This window comes from Dermacentor andersoni, chromosome 5, assembly GCF_023375885.2.
Source record: "Dermacentor andersoni chromosome 5, qqDerAnde1_hic_scaffold, whole genome shotgun sequence".
Classification (NCBI taxonomy): Eukaryota; Metazoa; Arthropoda; class Arachnida; order Ixodida; family Ixodidae; genus Dermacentor; species Dermacentor andersoni.
This window is the reverse complement of record NC_092818.1, coordinates 121590584-121611359: the sequence shown is the minus strand read 5'-3', so window position 1 is coordinate 121611359 and position 20776 is coordinate 121590584. Positions and strand designations below refer to the sequence as shown.

The following is a 20776-nucleotide window of genomic DNA, read 5'->3' as shown; positions in this document are numbered from 1 at the left end:
TTCGTTCCGTTTCATCTTCCAATGCGCATTTACTCAGCAGAACAGCAGACAAAGCTTTAAGAAGACAAGGAGGAGGGCTACAGGTTTTAATATGAGAACAACTGGTTTTAACTAAATAACTAAGCTAGGCTACACATAGGCATGCGATATGGGCCGTCACAGATTTGTTGCATGCGGGTAGCAGCGAGTTCTACCGAGAAAAGCAACTTGTATTAAGAATGTTTGTCAGCACAACCCAAATGTGAAGCTATCCTTGAGAAAACACTCCAGAAACAAAACTTGCAAGCGATGATCACGTTTATTACTCCAAACGCTGTACATGACAAATTGCAACAGGTATACACTCGCACTATAAAAATACTGTGCCCTATAACTAAAAGCTTCATTGTGTGAACTGGAAAAACACATGCCAAAAACTTTTGTGTACAAAGTAGCCCATTTGCATAGCTTGATAGCAAAGTGCAGTTGTGTCATTAAGTAGTCCTTTCGCAAATGAACAAGTATAGGGAAGCATCAGCACATGAAGAATCAATATAAATAACAGAAAAAGAAGTATACCCATAATGAACAATCAAACACATGTAATGCTGTATTGCGGAATAATAATTTCACAGTACATAAAAAAACGCTTTTACTATGATATTGTCATGTGCGCAATCTACAAGACGCAGAATGCTTAGTGCGCATTGTGAAATTTGGCGCAAGCTTCTAATTTACCATTTTTTTAATGAAATCGTAGGCCACGGATGCTGAGTGGCGAATTATAATTCTTTTGTGCTTGAGGAAACAGAACATTTCGCGCTGTACTTTATAGTTTTGTTTCAGCGACAGTGAACAACAACGAATATGCGCATTCAAAGCGGTTCAAACAAGAGCGTCATCGAGGTATATTATTTACAACCTTTACTTCTTCTATAAGATAAGGGAAAATGCACAAATTCTCTACACACGAAGAGTACCCAAATAGAAGAATTTTGTATAAATATTTTCTTGTTACACTTGGACATTTTTCATTTTTGATGATGTGACTAGTTTTAGGTAAGTGCAAGCGGCTCGTGGCATCACATTGTTAGCTCGCGCTTACTTTCATCAAAGGCTAAAGCTTAAGTCGTTTGCTTCTAGGGGGAGAATTGTACTGTGGGGGGGGGGGGGGGTGACACGTTCCTCTCGTGTTTATCTCCAAGCAAACACTATATCATTCGTGTATTTTTGTTGCCTGCCAGGCCACAAAAGCGCTGCTGCGATATTTGAAAGCGACCGGATTGAGTCAGCGTCTGTGATCCAGACTGAGTGACCGACTGATATCTCCAGTGGACTTTCTCTTTTCCTTTTTTTTTATTTTTAATCTTTCCGTCCCCCTTTCCCTTTCCCCAGTGTAGGGTAGCCAACCGGGCTCAGTCCTGGTTAACCTCCCTACCTTTCATTTATCATTTTCTCTCTCTCTTGTTGCCTGCCACGTTTAAGACGTTCACAAAGTTTCATGCCGGGGTTAAAAGAGGTTGCTTTGCGATACAGCACTGATTCAACAGACTGGCCTTGCGACGCGTGAAAAAAAAAAAAACAACAACAAACTTGGGAGCCGTCATTCTAGGCGTGTAATGTGACTAAGTTGCGAAAATTTGCTTCCATTTGTGGCATGTCTTTAGAGCTGAGTTCACCTGCAATGTGATACGGCGCGCAGCGCACGGCTGTTTTGGCAGTTACGAACTTTAGTCAAGAGCCTATAGTATATGCTACAAGTGTGCATTAAATATCTTAAGTCTGAATCGATGCTTTTAAGGATGTCCGTCACAGGCCTGCTACATTCGCTATAAAGGACTGTTCATTATCTGGATTGACCGGCGCCTGTTACTTCTTTTGAACTTCTCTAACATTTTGTCTTTTGAACACTGTGCCCAGAATTGCGTGCCTTCTGTAAGCATGCGCCTAATGTTTCTTGCTCGTTACGTTCGTTCTACAGAACCGTGAAATTGTTTTAAAACGCGTGCAGCCGTTTTATATACGCGCACATGGGGCATATAATACAGTGAACAACTTGTGTTCTGCTGAACGCGTCGTAGGGTGACTGGGAAAATGTACTTGTAAGTGCAACTTGTCAATACCATTGTGTTTGGCAGCAACCAAAGCGTTCGGCTTTTCTTTTAGATACACTCCAGATAAAGTTGCTTGTCAGGTTTCGGGAACCGACGCCTCTGTGGTGTCTGCCTCAGCGAGTCAGATAACGCGACTGCGTCGGAGAAAATGTGCTTGGCTTGTACAAAGAAAAAGATCCTAAACGTCTCTGCCGGCATACCGTATTTGCACGATTCTACCGCGCCACCTATTGTAACGCGCAGTTAAATCACCGCCCAAATATATAAAAAAAATAACTTCGTGCCGATTCTACCGTGCACATCAAGTAACGGAACCTGAGCCGACGCATACTGTGTTGAAACGATATTATGGAACATATAGAGGCACACAGACGCACACACGGCGGAGTCTTAGCGGCTAGTGGCTATCGGAGTCTGACGACACCTCATTTTCGCTGTATATCGACCACAAAAAGTCATATTCAGTTCAATTTAATGCATTAGAAGCGCCACACTTCTGGAGACTCGGGCAACTATCGTCTGCGGTATAGGAAAACGCAAAACGGTTTCCAGCAAGTATGGACGCGAGCACAAATAAGTAGAAACGGACAGGACAACGCTGGACTTACAACTGAAGTTTCAGTTGTAAGTCCAGCGTTGTCCTGTCCATTTCTACTTATTGTGCTCGCGTCCGTACTTGCTGGAAACCGCTATACGTTCACCATGCACCAACTGGCCCAGCAAACTATACTCTACTAAACTGCGGTATAGGAGATTCCACGCACCATGGACCCAGCTTGCGATATCGCCAAGTGTCGCTTTCTTCAGACGACCCGTTCGATGGCAGTGTGGCTAGCTACGTCGCATATAGCTTTCTTTCTTTTTTTTAAAGTAAGAATCTGTTTCATTTTCGATTTTAAGTAGAATTAGTTACAATTGTAACGCGCATGCAATTGTTTACGCACCTTTTATTTAAAAAAAAAGTGCGCGTTAGAATAATGCAAATACGGTATTTTTGCGAGTCTGATTAATACATGGAAAGATAACGAGGAACAGTATTTCAGGTTACAGAGTGTGGACTGTTTAAATCTGCCTGAGTTTATGTATGTGTTAAAGCGAGCTCACTTCTTTCTTGCGTTGGTAGAAACGAATATAAAGCGAAGTGCTTGACATCCAAGGACACTGATCTACATTTATGTTAGGAGATGGTGTGAGGACAGTGTCTGGCAGACCATAATATATTACTAATATACACGAAGGGACGGCTTCGGCAAGGACTAGCATATTTCGGGACAAAACAAAGGGACAAACACTTACTATACACGACTACGTTGAACCTTCAAACGCTGCCTTACGAGAACTGTTTCGTGTTTGAGACCACCAGCACTTGTGAACAAGCCTCGACGTGACCGCTGAATGATAATTTCATTCTTACGTTCTATTTTCGCCACGTAGTCGTCGTGAACAGAAGCGGAGTGATGAACTGCGCTGAGCGCCGCAGGCGCAGTGCGTCTTCTTTAATTGAGAAGCGTGCATAGTTGCGGTACGTTATTTCAGTGCGTTAGTTGAAAGCTGCTAAGTTATACGCGAATGGGCACGAAGAAAGGATACTGCTTTCTGGGAGGCTGCAGCTGAGACACCAAGCTTACTTAACTCGAACTTGTCGACCTTGATAGAAAACTAAAAAATAAGTATATCGTGTGCCGTAGATAGCGCGATAAAGTACTCGAGTGCAATAAATATTCTTTACAGTGCCTATGTTGTAGCGTCACATCTAAACTGCAGCTTCTCGAATACGATAACTTCGATCTCGAAGCCGCAGGGTTTATGCGACAATAATAACGCATTGCTCAACCTTGCCGTTGTTGCGGTGGCGGTTACTAAATATCGTTTCGTATCGTTCATCACACATTTATGCGCAACAAATGTTTTCCAAAGGGCTAGTTAAAAAAATGAAGAAGAAGGTCTTGCAGGACACACAATGTAAGCCTTAATTCTTGGTTACAAACTGTACAACTCTGGCATGGGAAGCCTCTTTGGTTTTCGCTTAAAAAAAAGAAAAAGAAAGAAAGGACGCCTTGTCATGCGCTCCCTCTCAAATTCTGTCCTCAAGGGACGATGGTTTCTGGAACCTCATTTAAAACGGTGACGCGCGTCACAGGAGGTGCCGCGATCTGTACGAATCGAAGGAAGGAAGGAAGGAAGGCACGTCTTGAATATGTCGCTTGACGTCCTTTTCGGGTCGAGTGAGAAGGGTTCGATGTTGAAGACTCCCTTCTGCTGAAGTCGGCTCAGGATGGGCTAGACTGGACGAAAGTAGGGTTTGCGCCGTCTGTTAGTGGAAAGAAAACAAAAGCGAGGTGTAAACGTTGAGGGAGTAGAATACAGTGCATAATTAGTTTCATCAATCACTAAAAGGCGGCGCTCACTTCGTTGCACACAAATTGCCTTAAACAACCAGATTAGCACCGATACGTATATTAGCAGAGCAGAAACATTGGTTAAGGCTGTCAGGCAAGATAGTATGCGTGTGAACTTCATTCACTTGCATTGTTTCTCTCTCCTCTTCGTTGCCTTCCGCCTGACTGGAATATTGCTGCTCTCAGTACAGACTTGTGCTTATGACAATGTTTATGACAAGGCTCGTGCTTTAGAGGTGGCGATGAGTGCTTTGCAGGTAGGGCATTTGACGACTTGAAACCAAACGTATGTGCCACGTAAATGCTATCGCATTTATTACTCCATGACGTGCTTGCTTTGCAACAAGAACATGATACTTTTAAGCTATGGCTTGAACATATTAGTGCTTACATCGGCATATGAACATGGACCTAGGAATGCCGCAGCTGCACTGGAGCTCTCTTCCTTTCTTTATCCTCCTCTTTTTACGATGCATTTTCTTGTTTTTCGTTGTCTCACAAACCACGTCGAACGTCCGATTTGCTAAGGTACATTACCTTCCTGCTAAAAGACATTGGTAAGGTAAGGGGCATTAGTTCAGCTAAGAGACATTACTTTCGGCCTCTCGCGACCGCATTTAACCATTAGGCTGCCGGCGAGAGATCGAAAAGCCGCAATACGATCGATGAATGAATGAATCAATGTATACCACTGTAGCAGCGAGAGTCTTGCCATTTGGGCTGCTTTGTCCGTGACAGCAAGCAGAACTCATAGCTTTGATGCGTGGACCACTTGATCAAGTACAGCCTCTATATTCCTTGCCAACGGCACGTACAGATAATTTTAGATTTCTGGGACGTGCAATACGACAGCCTCCATAGTCACATTTTTCTTTCGCGATCTTTTAGCGCTGAAGCCCCTCTAGTGTACCTACGTTTTCTCTGAAACTTGCAAACTAGGCAACCAATGGCTTTCATTTTCTGAAGTATTTATGATCGTATCTCTCTTAACGGGTGTTTAAAAAAGTGCATTAGGAGCACGTGCTGACAGCTTGCTTTAAAGCCGACACGAGGGTTCTTGTAGTCGTTGATATCCAGCCCTCTAACCGTACTTGAATCTGTTTTCCCATCAACTGCCAGGGCTTTCCACAAGCACTCCGCACCAACAAATGCATTCACCATATAGGTGCCGTGACAGCTTTTCAGAACACAGTCTCAATATTAGGGTTGTCAACGCGAGAGGGCAAAAGACAAAAAGAAAAGGCAAGGAAGTTAACCGAGGTGTTCCCCGGTTAGCTACCCTAGCGTGGGGAAGGAAAAAGGGTGAAAAAAATAAGAAGGCAGAAGGAGAGAACGAAAAGGAGAGGCACGCAGTTCATACACATCTGATATTCTTCCACCTTGCCTGTGACATAGATCCGAGTTTCGCAAGTGCAATTACTTGTATTGCGTCTGGTAAGGTCACGCGCTGTTTGTGCTTAACTGATGCGACAACGTGCGTTCAGGGGGCAGCTGGTGGTCTTGCGCCTGAGTTTTGCTTCCCTTTTAATGTATCAATAGAAACCATTGTTCTTTTCTTTTTGGTAGAAATAACAAGAAACGGATTTAATCGTCTGATATATGCAAGGTTTGGAACAAAAAAGAAAGAAAAAACCCAAAGTGTAGAACGCCTATCAAACAAAAGATAGCCCACTTCACGTAATGATTCAAGAACAAGCTCTGGGCAGCTCAAAGAAGTTACGGCCATCGCTGAGTTTATTAGGAGGCGTGTTGTGAGCTACATCATAGAGCGAATTCGATGTCACTACTTCTGTTGTGCCAGTGTTGCTACGGTGCTACGCTGCTGAACACGAGGTCGCGGGTTCGATCTCGATCACGGTGGCCGCATTCCGATGGGGTGAAATGCAAATGAACGCTTGTGTGCCGTGAGTCGGATGCACGTTGAAGAAATCCACGTATTCAAAAATAACCGGTAGGGGCCCACTAAGGCGCGCCTCGCAATGAGTTCGACACGCTGACACGTAAAACCCCGAATTTCATCCGCCCCCCCCTCCCCCCCGTTGCGCCAGTGGTCCAACCCAATCTCTAACCCAATAGATTGTTTGGTCTCACAACTGTACCTTGATAACAAAGCAGCACTCGGCTAGGAGAGGCCGAGAATCAGACTCAGTAGCAAAGTCAGCAGAAGTGGCTTCAAGCACCTTGCAGAGTTTGTGATGTCTGTAAGAAACCAAGAAAAGGTCAATAAGTCAATTAGTTTTCTTCTTTTTCCAGATTGTTTCTGTATTTGCTCCGCTTAATTAGCAGAAGGCAGTTCGCGTACACTCTAAATAAAGCAAGTAACAGATCGAAAAGCTCCTTTTAACAGATCCTGTTTCTAGCGGTACGAAGTTTTAGGCGTGGAAAGCAGAAATCCTCTTATTAAGCTATGTTTGGGATGACTCCAACAATATTTGTAGTGTTTGAAATAAAATAAGAGGATTACTAGTGGGCTCTTAGGAGCAGATTTTTTTTTCAGCCCATACATTTTTATACGTAATTGACAAAATCTAGAAAACGTAAAGAATAAACCGAAGCCCCATGTCTAACTCCGCTATGAAAAGAAGTATCACGGCTCTGTAAACCGCAAGCTATGTCTAGGTTGCAGTTGAAAACTGGTTCAAGTTTTGTTACTTACTTTCATCTGTTTCAGCAGGCGCACCTGCATGAAAGAAAGCAGAAGACCATGTTAAAAAAGGCAAAGCACGAAAAAGGCAAATATCGCACATTCAGGCATAAAAAAGAACACCAGATACTCAGTTTGTGGAGTCACATACACATTGTTAAACGTAAATATTATCGTGAATAACTCAGAAGCAACTTCCCAGATGTTTAGTGATGCTTATGTTCACCACAAGAGGTTTATCAACATGATGAATTACCCGCTTGATCAGCTTCACATTTAAGCACTCTGAGTTGCCTTCATTGTTATGAAAATGTACACTGACGTTGTTCCGTGTACAAACAGCCTAGTGCGACTTAAAAAAAATCGTAAATTACTCAATAACTTACACTCAATAACTTACATTCAATAACTCAATAACTTACAAAAGACAGATGTTTTCCAAGACCGCTACGCCTGCGCTAGGAGTAGTGGTCTATTTTTTCCAAGAGACGTTGCATTTTGATAGTTTATTCCGATTGCTGAATTTTCGCAACATGATGCAACATCTGAACTAGGCCTATAAACTCGGCGAAAGAGACAAAGCATACTCCGCTTCGTTTTTATTTGTTCGATCACCAACAAACTTGCCAAACTCTCCACCGTCTTGTATTTAAATCGACGTGCTCGACTCTCAACTTGCATCTGCATTCAGTAGCCGTACCACATTAGGAAATATATAGATGCAGTGCTTGAAGCAGCAATGCGAACGCAGTGTTGTAAATAAGCCTGAAGAGAACCGTGCCTGCTTGAAGTGAACATAGATGGTGCCTGTTGCAACAGAATTAACATTCAGTTTTCGAATGAAACGATTTTGTAATTTTGACTCAGCCATTCGTTCACCCGAATTAGAGACGAACGTACTTTACAAAACAGATCCCGTTTAGCGAAGCGCTAGCGTTGGTCGCTCAAAACAGGCGACGAAGTGCGGAAAATCCGACTTTCAAATCAGCTACAACTTTGCCGCATTCAGGAAGTAGAAGTTTACGCACTGACGATGGGCTGTGCGATCGTTGAACTTATTTTTTAACTGCGTTGAAACAGACGCTAAATGATACGCAGCGAAACTAAGCTCTCTGTCGATCGCACGGCTCAATGCCTGCAACGACATGCGACGGCAAGCAAGCCCGTCGGCGCTGTTACGTTTCGCCTACAACGCGCGGTAATGCCGGCGCGGATGCAACGGACGCCGGGGCTTCGTTCAAAGCGGCGGACATTTTGGCCCGTTCGACGCCGCCGCAACGCCTCCCCGCCAAGCGTGTCCAGGCGTGTTTCAGTGCCACGTGTCTTCGTGTGTGCGTGTGTGTGTGTGTGCCCACGCTTGTCAATGCGCGGCAGCCGGGGAGCGGAGCTCCCCAAGTGAGGTGCCAGGAGGTCTGTCCGTCGGCGGGTTGGCGATGCGTCACTACAGTCGGCTCGACATGTCTCTCGGCTCGACCGTGCGCGCCGTCGTGGGCTCATGCTCCGCCGTCGCGTGGGCTCATCCCGTGACCTTCCTTCTGGCCCGCGACGCCGAGAGTATAAGAGCAGCTGCCCCCGGACGCCAGGAGAGAGGCTCCGATTTGTTCTGTTGAGTTACGTGCTCTCCCGTCTCTCCACTTCGGTCGACCTGACCGGCCGCTCTTTTGCTATGTTAGAATAAACAAGTTGTTCTGTTACCAGTCTACTCTTGCTTTGCCGGGACCTTCGGATGCTTCCAGTGCCCCAGGCCGCCAGGCCAACGCTACCCTTGGGGCTTGCGACCCATTGGCAATAACGGGCGTCAGCACCGAGACCCCAACAACTGGTTGCCAGCGGTGAGATCGCGACAACGGAGGCCAGCAGCGAAGAGATGCGGTTGAATGTATGCTGAGCAGCACAACGACCATCCGGGAGCAGTGCAACGAGCCCTGTGTGATGACTGGTTGCCTGCAGCGGAACGACTGCGCTGAAGTCTTGGCTGCGAGGTTTGGTGAGTGCGGGACTTTCTTCTTCTGAGTTTTGCCAGGCTTTTGTTAGTGTTAGAAACAGAGCTGGTAATTGTGGTTGTCGTTGCTGCCGGGTTAGTTTGCGGCAAGACAATAGTAGGCAGTAGAGAAAGCAGCATTCAGAGCAGCCATGGATTTGAAGTCGTTGCGCAAACCGATATTGCTGGAGCTTGCAAGAGAGTTGGGTCTGGATGTCTCAGACAAACTCAGAAAACCAGAACTGCTAAAGGCTATTCTTGAGTTAGAAGCTGAGGATGACGAGCTGTCGGAATGCCTTGAGACCATTGAGGAGAGGGAGCGTGAACTTAAAGAACAGAAAGAGAAAGATGAGCATGAACTTAAAGAACAGAAAGAGAAAGATGAGCGTGAACGAAAAGAACAGAAAGAAAAAGAAGAGCGCGAACACGCTTTGGAAATGAAGCGTCTCGAGTTAGAGATGGAACGCGCTCGTAATGGAAGTCAGGCACACGGTGCAGGAGAACGAGTATTGTTCAAAATGACTGACCTGATGCGGCCGTTTAAGCTTGGAGAGGACATTGGTTTGTTCCTGGTTAACTTTGAGCGAACGTGCGAGAAGCAGGGGTTCTCTCGGGAAACGTGGCCACAGCGCTTGCTCACTTTGCTACCCGGCGAGGCGGCCGACGTAGTCGCTCGCTTGGAGAGAGAGGAGGCAGAGGATTTCGACAAAGTGAAATCGAGTCTGCTAAAAAAGTACCGGCTGTCAGCGGAGGCGTTCCGTCGGAAGTTTCGGGAAAATGAGAAAGGCAAAAGTGAGTCATATACAGAGTTTGCGTACAGGCTTATGTCAAACATGCAGGAGTGGCTCAAAGAAGAGAAAGCGTTTGGTGACCACGAGAAAGTTCTGCAGTGTTTCGGGCTAGAACAGTTTTATAGTCGGTTACCTGAGAACGTGCGGTACTGGGTCTTGGATAGGCCAGACGTTAGTACGGTGGCTAGAGCCGCTGAGTTAGCCGAGGAGTTTGTGACGCGTCGGGCTCGCGGAGCTAAGGACGGTCAAAAGGGTGAATTTGGCTCCAAGTTTGAGAGGCCGAAGTTCACACCCATGAGAGCAAAGGGCGACACACGTAGTTCGGATGCAAGTGAAAGCAGTCCGACCGAACGTACGGAGACGGCGGCAACCGAAGCCGAACGCAGAAAGCGGTTCGAGACGAGGCAAGCGCGCGTTTGTTATACGTGCCAGAAGCCGGGTCACTTTTCGGCGCAGTGTCCAGAAACAAAAACAAAAGTCGTGTTTTTGTCTTTATGCAGCACTGACGAGAACATGAAGCTTCTCGAGCCTTACATGCGAGACCTCCTCGTGAACGGGAAAGAGTGCCGAGTGCTTCGCGATTCCGCAGCTACAATGGATGTAGTTCACCCCTCTTACGTAGAACCCGATATGTTCACGGGCGAGTGCGCATGGATCAAGCAAGCAGTGGAAGCTCATAGCGTGTGTCTGCCGGTAGCAAAAGTGCTTATTGAAGGACCTTTCGGAGCACTTGAGACGGAGGCCGCAGTGTCATCTATGCTGCCCCCCCAGTACCCGTACCTATTTTCGAACAGGTCCGATCACCTCCTGCGCGAGAAGGGGCTTTTGTTTGGTGAGGCTAGCGTTCAGGCCTTAACCAGATCGAAGGTTCGGGAGCTCGCTGCAAAGGCGGTAGTTGCGGGGCCGACGTTGTTGAACGATGAGAAAGGGTCAGAGGCGCAGCAAGCTGGTATTCAGAGCACGCCCGAACTGAATAAAATTGAGCCTGTAGCGTTAAAGGCACCAGATACTGGAGAGGAAAATCCCGACACGGGAAGGTTAGAAGAGCTGTCTCCAGATTTGCTCATCGCGCCTACGTCAGACGGACTAAACAGGTTGCTAAAAGTCAGCCGGTCGGCTTTGATAGCCGAGCAAAAGAAGGATGGCAGCCTAGAAAACATACGCTGCATTATCAAGGAAGGTATCGCCAAGAAAAATGCTCGCTTTGTGGAAAGAGGTGGGGTCCTGTACCGGAAGTATCTAGACCGCAGGGGAGTGGAGTTCGATCAGCTGATCGTGCCTCAATGCTATCGTCAGGATCTGTTGCGCTTGTCGCATGGGGGTTCGTGGTCCGGACACCTAGGAGTTAAGAAAACTAAGGACCGTCTCTTGCAAGAGTACTATTGGCCAGGGTGTTTTCGGGACGCAGACCACTTTGTGAAGACATGCGACACCTGTTAGCGGGTGGGCAAGCCAGGGGACAAATCGAGGGCGCCGTTGAAGTTGGTACCTATCATTACGGAGCCTTTTAGACGGCTCGTTATTGATACAGTGGGACCTCTGCCGGTAACAGCCACGGGGTACCGACACATTTTGACTGTGATCTGCCCAGCGACAAAGTTCCCTGAAGCAGTGCCGCTTAAAGAACTCAGCTCAGTTGAGATAATCAATGCACTACTGTCCATATTTGCGCGAGTTGGTTTTCCTGCAGAAATCCAGTCAGATCAGGGTACAGTGTTTACTAGCGCTTTGACGACAGCCTTTCTCGAAAGGTGCGGGGTAGGGCTGTTACACAGCTCAGTGCACCACCCCCAGTCGAATTCCGTTGAGAAGCTCCACTCCGTCATGAAGCGCGTGTTGAGAGCATTGTGTTTTGAACATCAAACTGACTGGGAGCTGTGTCTGCCTGGAGTGATGTTTGCATTAAGGACCGCGCCGCATGCGGCTACGGGGTTTTCGCCAGCTGAGCTGGTGTACGGTCGCTCGCTGCGATCTCCGCTTCGCATGCTTCGAGAATCATGGGAAGGCAGGGGCGACGACCCAGTCGTGGTAGAGTACGTGCTTAAGCTCCTCGAACGCTTAAGAAGGGCACAGGAGTTGTCAGGTGAAGCAATGGCAAAGGCCCAGCAGAGGGCCAAGGTTTATTATGATCGGACAGCCAGGGCCCGTCGTTTTGAGGTGGGCGATGAGGTCATGATATTGCGCCCATCGCTAAAGAACAAACTCGACGTGCAGTGGGAGGGCCCAGCACGGATTGTTCAAAAACTGTCGGACGTTAACTACGTGGTGAGTCTGCCAGGAAAGCGGAAAGCACAGCAAGTTTACCACTGTAATCTGCTCAAACCCTATAAGCAACGGGAAGCAGTGGTGTGCATGATGGTAAACGTGCCCGAAGAGCTTCCGGTCGAGCTTCCGGGACTAGGCTCAGTGACGAACAGGAAAGACACCGATCAAGTCATTAGTGACTTAATAAGTAAAGCATCGCTGTCGCCTGAGCAGAAAACCGAACTACACCAGCTCTTACAAGAGTTTCAAGGTCTGTTCTCTGAGAGGCCTGGTAGGACTTCTGTCCTTACTCATGACATAGAACTTACCTCCCCAGAGCCAGTACGATCCAAGGCGTACCGGGTGTCACCCCGCCAGAGCGATATTATGGAGGCTGAGGTAACGAAAATGCTACAGCTCGGTGTTATTGAAGCGGGTGAGAGTGATTATACCTCCCCTTTGATTTTAGTTGAGGTACCGGGCAAGGAACCTCGTCCTTGCGTCGACTACCGCAGGCTTAATTCCATCACTAAGGATCAAATTTATCCGATCCCTAACATCGAGGAGCGCCTTGAGAGAGTGAGTAGCGCTCAGTTTATTTCCACCCTAGATCTTGTCAGGGGTTATTGGCAGGTTCCACTTACAGAAGAGGCTAGTAGGTATGCGGCGTTCATTTCACCAATGGGGACATTCCGTCCTAAAGTTTTGAGTTTTGGTTTGAAGAACGCGCCATACTGCTTTTCAAGCCTCATGGATAAAGTGTTGCGGGGACAGCAAGAATTCGCTTTACCGTATCTAGACGACGTAGCGATATTCTCCGCATCCTGGCCTGAGCATATGGCGCACTTGCGGGCAGTGCTAACCCGCCTGCGCGATGCGGGCTTGACAGTCAAGGCTCCCAAGTGCCAGTTAGCACAGGCCGAGGTTGTCTACCTCGGACACGTGATTGGTCGGGGTCGTCGCCGCCCCTCTGAAATAAAGGTGGCCGCTGTGCGAGACTTCCCGCAACCGCGCACGAAGACCGATATTCGGTCGTTCTTAGGTGTCGCCGGCTACTATCAGAGGTACATCCCCAGGTACTCTGATATCGCGTCTCCCTTGACGGATGCTCTAAGAAAGACAGAGCCGCAAACAGTCGTCTGGGATGAGACAAAGGAAAGAGCTTTTAGCGCCCTAAAGAGCGCCCTAACAAGCCAGCCTGTGCTACGATCGCCCGACTACACAAAAGGGTTCGTTGTTCAGTGTGATGCTAGTGAGCGAGGCATGGGCGTTGTACTGTGCCAACGGGAAAATGGAGAAGTAGAACACCCCGTCCTGTATGCTAGTCGTAAGCTGACGAGTCGTGAGCAGGCGTATAGCGCCACCGAGAAAGAGTGTGCGTGTATCGTGTGGGCCGTTCAGAAATTGTCATGTTACCTAGCTGGCTCGAGGTTTATCATTGAGACGGATCACTGCCCTCTCCAATGGCTGCAGACCATCTCTCCCAAAAATGGCCGCCTCCTGCGCTGGAGCCTCGCTTTGCAACAATATTCCTTTGAGGTGCGTTACAAAAAGGGGAGTCTCAACGGTAACGCCGATGGCTTAAGTCGAAGCCCCTAACGTGGGAATCAGCCTCAAAATTGCTTGTTACTGATGTTTTTCTTCCTGAGGCAGGATTTTTAACCTATTGCTTTTGTGTAGTGTTTCAAAGTGATGATGTGCTTTCTAGTGCAATTTTCCGATTTGTGGACGCGTTCTGAGTGCTGCTAAAATACTGTAAGGAACTAGGCAGCAGTATAACAGGGGAAAGAGCCTGGCAGGGCTTAGTGAGGGTTGTGCCGTGCTTGCTGACTGAGCGGTTGACTTTCGGCGTAGTTCTAACGCTTGCCGGAAACGAGAACAAAAATGTCAACTCTCCCGAAGTCACTTTGCAGTGTCCTGTGTGAACGTGAACGTGAGAACGAGGCCTTCTCTGTGCGCTGCGCTCAAGAAACGCCAAAGGACGCCCGACTTCGGTTATGAGCATCATCGAGCGACATCCCTCCGGACAGCGGATGCAGTCCCCTGACCATCGGGATCTCCTTCCCCCGGCGGGGCGGTCTGTTACGTTTCGCCTACAACGCGCGGTAATGCCGGCGCGGATGCAACGGACGCCGGGGCTTCGTTCAAAGCGGCGGACATTTTGGCCCGTTCGACGCCGCCGCAACGCCTCCCCGCCAAGCGTGTCCAGGCGTGTTTCAGTGCCACGTGTCTTCGTGTGTGCGTGTGTGTGTGTGTGCCCACGCTTGTCAATGCGCGGCAGCCGGGGAGCGGAGCTCCCCAAGTGAGGTGCCAGGAGGTCTGTCCGTCGGCAGGTTGGCGATGCGTCACTACACTCGGCTCAACATGTCTCTCCGCTCGACCGTGCGCGCCGTCGTGGGCTCATGCTCCGCCGTCGCGTGGGCTCATCCCGTGACCTTCCTTCTGGCCCGCGACGCCGAGAGTATAAGAGCAGCTGCCCCCGGACGCCAGGAGAGAGGCTCCGATTTGTTCTGTTGAGTTACGTGCTCTCCCGTCTCTCCACTTCGGTCGACCTGACCGGCCGCTCTTTTGCTATGTTAGAATAAACAAGTTGTTCTGTTACCAGTCTACTCTTGCTTTGCCGGGACCTTCGGATGCTTCCAGTGCCCCAGGCCGCCAGGCCAACGCTACCCTTGGGGCTTGCGACCCATTGGCAATAACGGGCGTCAGCACCGAGACCCCAACAGCGCAGACGCGAATCCGCGCTGTTTATACTTAAGGCGGCAAAATGCGACGCTCTTAAATGAAGATATGCCAGAGTAGACGCGTGTAAGCGGGTAGTGGGGTGGAAGTGGAACGCCTTTACTATTGGGCATCACGTCGAAGCTCCTTTTGTCCGTGCTAAGCGCACCGCTAGCTTTCGAGCAATCCGGCCCTGACATCGCTGCTGTGTAATTAAACTAAAGAAAGAAAAGGTTAGTCACGGTTGCGTTTTGGAGCCCTCGTAGTCAGGAAGTATGAGGAGCTAGAGAAGAGGGCGCGGGTTAGAAAGATGGGTCACGTAAAAGAAGCTCATCCTTTTATGTCAGTGAACGCCAGTGAGAAGGTACCGGCATTGTCGGCAAGGTGCCGGTATTAACGCGGATGCTTTCCACGGGAAAAGGCGAGTCGGTGTCGCGCAACAGCAAGCAATGGATGCGCCGTATCGTCGGCTCTCGCGCACTGCTGCTGTCGCAGAGAACACGCGGGCTTTTAGACCTTCGTCTGGACTACTGCCTATAGCTGCCTGTCTATATCTCTCTCGACGTATGGCAAAGCTCTTGTCGTGTACTATCAGTCTAGCCCCAAACTCGTGCCACGTTTTCACCCCCTTCTCCTTGCTTCGATACTTGCGAATCCCCCCCTCCCGCCTCTTTTCTGCGGGCATTCGTTTCTTTGCTTGGCTCAGCGAGTGTCTCTGCTTCCGGCAACCTGCTGGCGCGGCTGCACGTCAACCGGGGCAAAGTCGTGGCCGGCACGTCTTCCTGCCCTCCCTCCTCGAGACAGGCGCGGTGCGTGCGTGTGTGTGTCCGCAGTGCGTGCTGAACCGGCGTCTTTGATATTTTCTGCTGATCTGGCTGGCCAACGCGATTTACCGGAATCCGATTGACGCCTCCTCTCCAGACGAAACCGGATTCCGCTTCCTCCGCATCGGAATGCGCCGCCTTTATCTTATCCCGTTATATTATCTCTCTCTCTCTCTGACTCCTTGTTTTCCGTCTTTCTCCCTTCGTTCCGACGTTTCCCTTCTTTCCTTTTCCTTTCCCTCATCATTTTTCTTCCCAGCTGCCTTTTTCGCCTCTAATTCATTTTTCTTGGCAACACGAAGACGCCCGCGCTTTTAGTGCCGGCTTTCCCGTGTGGCTGAAACACCGATGAGTGTGTGCGCGCGCGGCCGTGCTCCTCGTGCCTTCGTCCAACCCACGATTCTATCAATGTGGCTGCGTCGCTCGGCAAATCAATTTCGCCGCCTTCTTGCGATGCGACTTCTCTCGATCTCTCTCGACCAAACTTTCGAAGTGCGTTACGCTAAGTTAGAAGTTCTCCTAACGTCTTAAAAACTTCTTCGCAGTTCGCTGCCAGACTATGCGGTTGTGCAAGGCGGCCTTCACATGACTGTGCACAAGATTTCCTGATTAAGGAAACTAAAGGTTCCTCAATTCTGAAGCAGACCTGCTACACAGTGTCGCTGAAATAGTCGTTTGGTCAGTCAACCTTTTCTAGACGCCTGCCTGTTCAACAAAATACGTACTTACGAATGCGATATTAAAAATTCTGGTGGGCGATGGTGAAGGACGAAGGGTGTGTAGAAGGATTTTCTTCAGTGTCGTCACCAATCGTTTGACACGCTTGCTCCTGAAGGTAAGACAAATGCAAACAAAACCCGCCGCGGTGGCTTAGCGGCTATGATGTTGCACTTCTAAGCACGAGGTCGTGGAATCAAATCCCCGCCGCGGGTTCAAATCCCGGCCGTGGTGACCACATTTCGAGTGGGGAGAAGTGCAAGAACGCCCGTGTTCCGTGCATTGGAGGCACGTTAAAGAACCTCTAGTGGTCAAAATTAACCCGGAGTCCCCCACTACGGCGTGCCTCATAACCAGATCGTGGTGCTGGCACGTGAAACCCCAGAATTTAATTTTAAAGCCAGACAAAACGCTGCGCATGCTTTTAGAGCCCTGGTATTGCGAGTCGTGCTTGTATGGTGAGAAAGCTTATTGTCTGCAGTTGGTGTTTTGATAAGGGAGCTTGACCAAACGAAAGCTCAACAATTTCACGCTGTGTCATCAAGCAGAGAGAGAGAGAGAGAGAGAGAGAGAAAGAGGGACAAAAATTTTTTTTAAAGCCTGGACCCTTGTCGGGGCTGCTGGGTCTTAGGGCGATGGCGAGAGGCGGCAGGAAAGGGGGTCAGGTAGCGACGTCGATGGCTTCGGCTCTTGATGTAATGGGAATCGTCCACTTCTGTTATACTGTGAGCCAAAAGGCCATGATGCGGGGGTAAGCTCCGTTAACGCGCCCACATTAGGTGCTGTTGAGTCAGTCAGCGACTCCTCAAGTGTGTGGGGTAAGCAGAGCTACTTACTGGGTGGCCTGGTGTTGTATCGCTTGTTGCAGAGCGGGTCGTGTCCATATGTCGAAGCCACGATGTAGCAAGAATGTTGCCAATAAACGGTATGCCCATACACCCAGCCAGCCTGTGTGAATGTAGCACTCGATGCCAATACCCAATCCCAATCGAATTGAATCGAACAAGGGCGAAGGTCTACTCAGCAGCCGCAACTGCTTTGCGACAGTGACACTATAAACGTACAAATTTCCCCTTCTTAAGGTTATATAGCTGTACTGGCTTAAATATTGCTTAACTACTGGTTAATACTGGTCGTAGCAATATTTACAGGGCTGTTTGAAATAGGTAACTGTGGCGCAAGGCTTCGCAGTTACATATATATCGCTTATGTTATTTTTATATTAGAATAAATTAGAATGCATATTAACGTGTTTTCAGTGTTAGTAAGATACGCCAATATATGGGAGCCGTTATGCTAGTAATACGAAGCTACTATGTATTATTAATATTTAAAGTGGCAAGAGAACAGTATCGTGTTCTCGTTGAAGCAACACAACGATACCTATATGAATATGGAGACTTGAAGACATTGTTTCGAAGTCTCCTTGTCGAAACAGCGACTCATGGCTGAGGCGGCTTTTATTGTTGGGGCCGCACTGTTGATCATCCAGGAATTGAGCAATCGTAATAGATTTGGCGAAATGGAGCGGTATACAGGAGACTGGGTTGAACATATTAAACAAAAATCAAGCAGGGAGCACGTGACCAGCGGGCTTACCATGCGGGTCTCTGTTCATGGAGCGGGCACTATGGCTTCCAACGGCCCTGACCGGTCGGCCTATGGGGAAGGGGAAAGGATATGCACAGAAAGACATGCAAGCCACTCTGTTAGACGCAGAAGCTGTAAGCATTGTTAAGGCGGCAGCTTTACAGCACGAACACAGGTGAGCGACGTGAAGCACACAGAACGAGTTATTGGCGCTCTTCTGTCCGGATAGCAAGACAAAGGTAGAACGTCAAGCACCGATTCGCATGGAAAGCATTGCACTCGAAAGAGAATTCACCCAGAAAGGCAAGAACAAACGTATGCAAACAACTCCTCCCCAAAATTTTATTGTAAACGTGAACTGGGTTGTCAGGTCGATGACAACAAGGAGATGGCCACTTGAACCTGCGTGATTACTAACTAAATTTCAAAGAAAGTGATACTCATTATCGTCTGAAGTAGTAAACCGGAGGTGAGTCTGGTTAGCCTCCCGACCTTTCCTTTCTTTTATCTCTCTCTCTTTCTCTCTCTCGTCTAAAGTCTTATACTCGAGCAGCGTAGGAAACGCGGCAATTCGTACGTACACGGTTAGTGGTGACGTAACAAGTGTGAAATACGGTTCAAATAATCAAGATTAACAAGTGAAAGGCAACTCTGAACCTCAAGAACGGCTTTGCAAGCTACGTAACGTGTCGGTTTATAAGAGGAAGAGTTGCGTAAATGTGCGAGTGTTTTGACGCTAGATTTCGATTGCAAAGCTGTTTCGGAGGCGCGGCGCTTTCCAGAGCATTCGTTCGTAGGCACATTTTCATTTCCTGTTGCGTGCGTTTGTTCTAGCGGACTTCTTACACATCCACGTGTGAATGTCACGCCTTTAGAGCGGATTCCTTCGTCCCTGCAAGGTACATGTTCCCGCACACACGCACGCAAAGATATATGAAAAAGTGAGATGTCGTTGGTAATGAAACATACACCAACCAAGTTGACTGCGGAATTGTGCGGCTCTTCCGCGACTATCGAAGACGTTATGGAACGCGTGAACGCGGCGATCCTTTCGCTGTCTGTGCGGCGATAAAAAGCAAGCAGCTTGAGTGGCAGCCTCGAGATGGAAAGGAGAGGGCTCGGGTCATTCCATATGGCACCACCCAACACCGCAACATGGCAGCTAAAGGCCGGGCAGATCCAGCAGCAGCATCGCAAAAGGCGCATCCATCGAGTGCAAGTGAACGTCGTGCGCCTGCTTAAACATTCCAGCGCCCTTCTTAGACCGCACTAGAAAAAAAAAAGTGCGCGTCATCTCTCTCTCTTTCTCTCATCCCTTCCTCTTGGTGGCTAGGTGGCAGGGGGAAAGGGTGTACAACAACACAGACAATGCGTCGTCGGTCGGGTCGTTTCACGCCTCCGGCGAGAAATGAGCCCTTCACACCAACCAACCAAGCGGCGGCATATACACTCCCCGTTATAGGCTGCAGTGGCGGTGGCTGCGTGCGTTGTAGGCGCAGCGGGGCAAGGCGCGATAAGCGAGAGTGAGTCGCACGCCCATCGCGCACACAATGGGACCCGACTTTTTGAACCGCTCGTCCGGGCACCGCAGAGGGAAGAGATGAGCGCGTCGACGATGCGATGACGTGAAAATTGACGTCTTTTCCGTGCGGTGGGCGAGATGCCGATCTGTTTTTGCGGCTCGCTTGGCACGCCAGACCAAGAACGCCTAGCGGGCGCGATGGAGGGGCGTTGGGGAATCGTTGAGGAGAACGGGGAGGTGAGGAGGGGCAGAATTTTACCTATAGCCTTCCTTACCTTTCCATTTCGCTTCGCCCGTCCCCGTATATACCACAGTACACCTCCATCTCTCTTCGCCGTTTCGCGTGCCGCGTTAGCGTTTATTTTCTTTTTCAGCGGAGAGGAGGCGCCCCCTGGCTTTCTCGTATTTTCTCTGGCCTTTGGCGATAAGAAACGTCCTCTCTCATTGTTTTCTTTGAGCCTTTCTTCATCACTGCGACCTTTGCTCACGGCTGCTGCCTTCCGTCACACCAACAAGGGCGCGATTGCGAAGAGAGAGAGAGAGAGAAAAAAAAAAAGAAGCCGGCAGCCGTCCCGCGTCTTCCGATGGCTTCGAGAAGTGGCGCCTTTCAAAAAGGCCGCCGCACTCCGGAATGGGGCGGTTCCTCGCCAGATGGCGATGGAAGGCCGCGATAACTTCGGCGCGGAGACGGGCAGACAGACAGGCGGGGGCGCGACTCTGAAGACGAGAGAAGGAAATAACGCTAAGGCAATGTGTCTTTTTTTTTTTTAGGCCTTATCGAATTTTGCGGAAGAAAACAATGCGACAAACACCGCAATGAAATTCGAAACTGTCATCTTCAACCTTTTCTTTGACTCGCCAAGTGTGTGCTTTGGGCACAAACCGAAGCGCTACATCTATGGTGTTCTCGTGTATCGCGGTTAGGGAATAGCGCTGTGGTTACTAATAACTAGTACAAGTCTACTAAGTCCAACACCAAACTGCTCGAATCGCGTCTATTTTGATAGTAGCCTATGTCGGCATTGTCATTGTGAGCTCCTCTATTGATTGACTTATATATTGAGTGATTGGCTAGCTCACTGATCGACCGTGCTTACCAGCTCGCTCGCTCACTCACATGTGAAAGGTCCTAGCGATATGTTACGCTCATAACGCCCTGCATCATATTGCATCATATCAACTAACAAATAATACACATTATCAGAGAAAGCCGATAGGCTAGCGAAAAAGAAAAAAAAAGGGGGGGGGGG

At 48.8% G+C, this 20776-nt stretch overlaps 1 protein-coding gene across 2 annotated transcripts in view; it reads right to left on the bottom strand.

Moving 5' to 3' along the window:
• Nucleotides 1–279: 279 nt before the first annotated feature.
• Nucleotides 280–20776, bottom strand: part of LOC126531080 (uncharacterized) — a 332314-nt gene continuing 311817 nt past the window's right edge. The window contains exons 4-8 of one of the 2 annotated variants that reach the window (XM_050178467.3): nt 18014–18073; nt 7149–7172; nt 6592–6691; nt 1451–4404; nt 280–1216 (exon numbers count right to left, since the gene is read on the bottom strand). In XM_050178467.3, the coding sequence (XP_050034424.1) occupies nt 6615–6691; nt 7149–7172; nt 18014–18073 (161 nt within the window). In that variant the 3' untranslated portion in view covers nt 280–1216; nt 1451–4404; nt 6592–6614. The remainder of the gene's footprint in view (nt 1217–1450; nt 4405–6591; nt 6692–7148; nt 7173–18013; nt 18074–20776) is intronic. The other variant, XM_050178468.3, reaches the window with a different exon arrangement.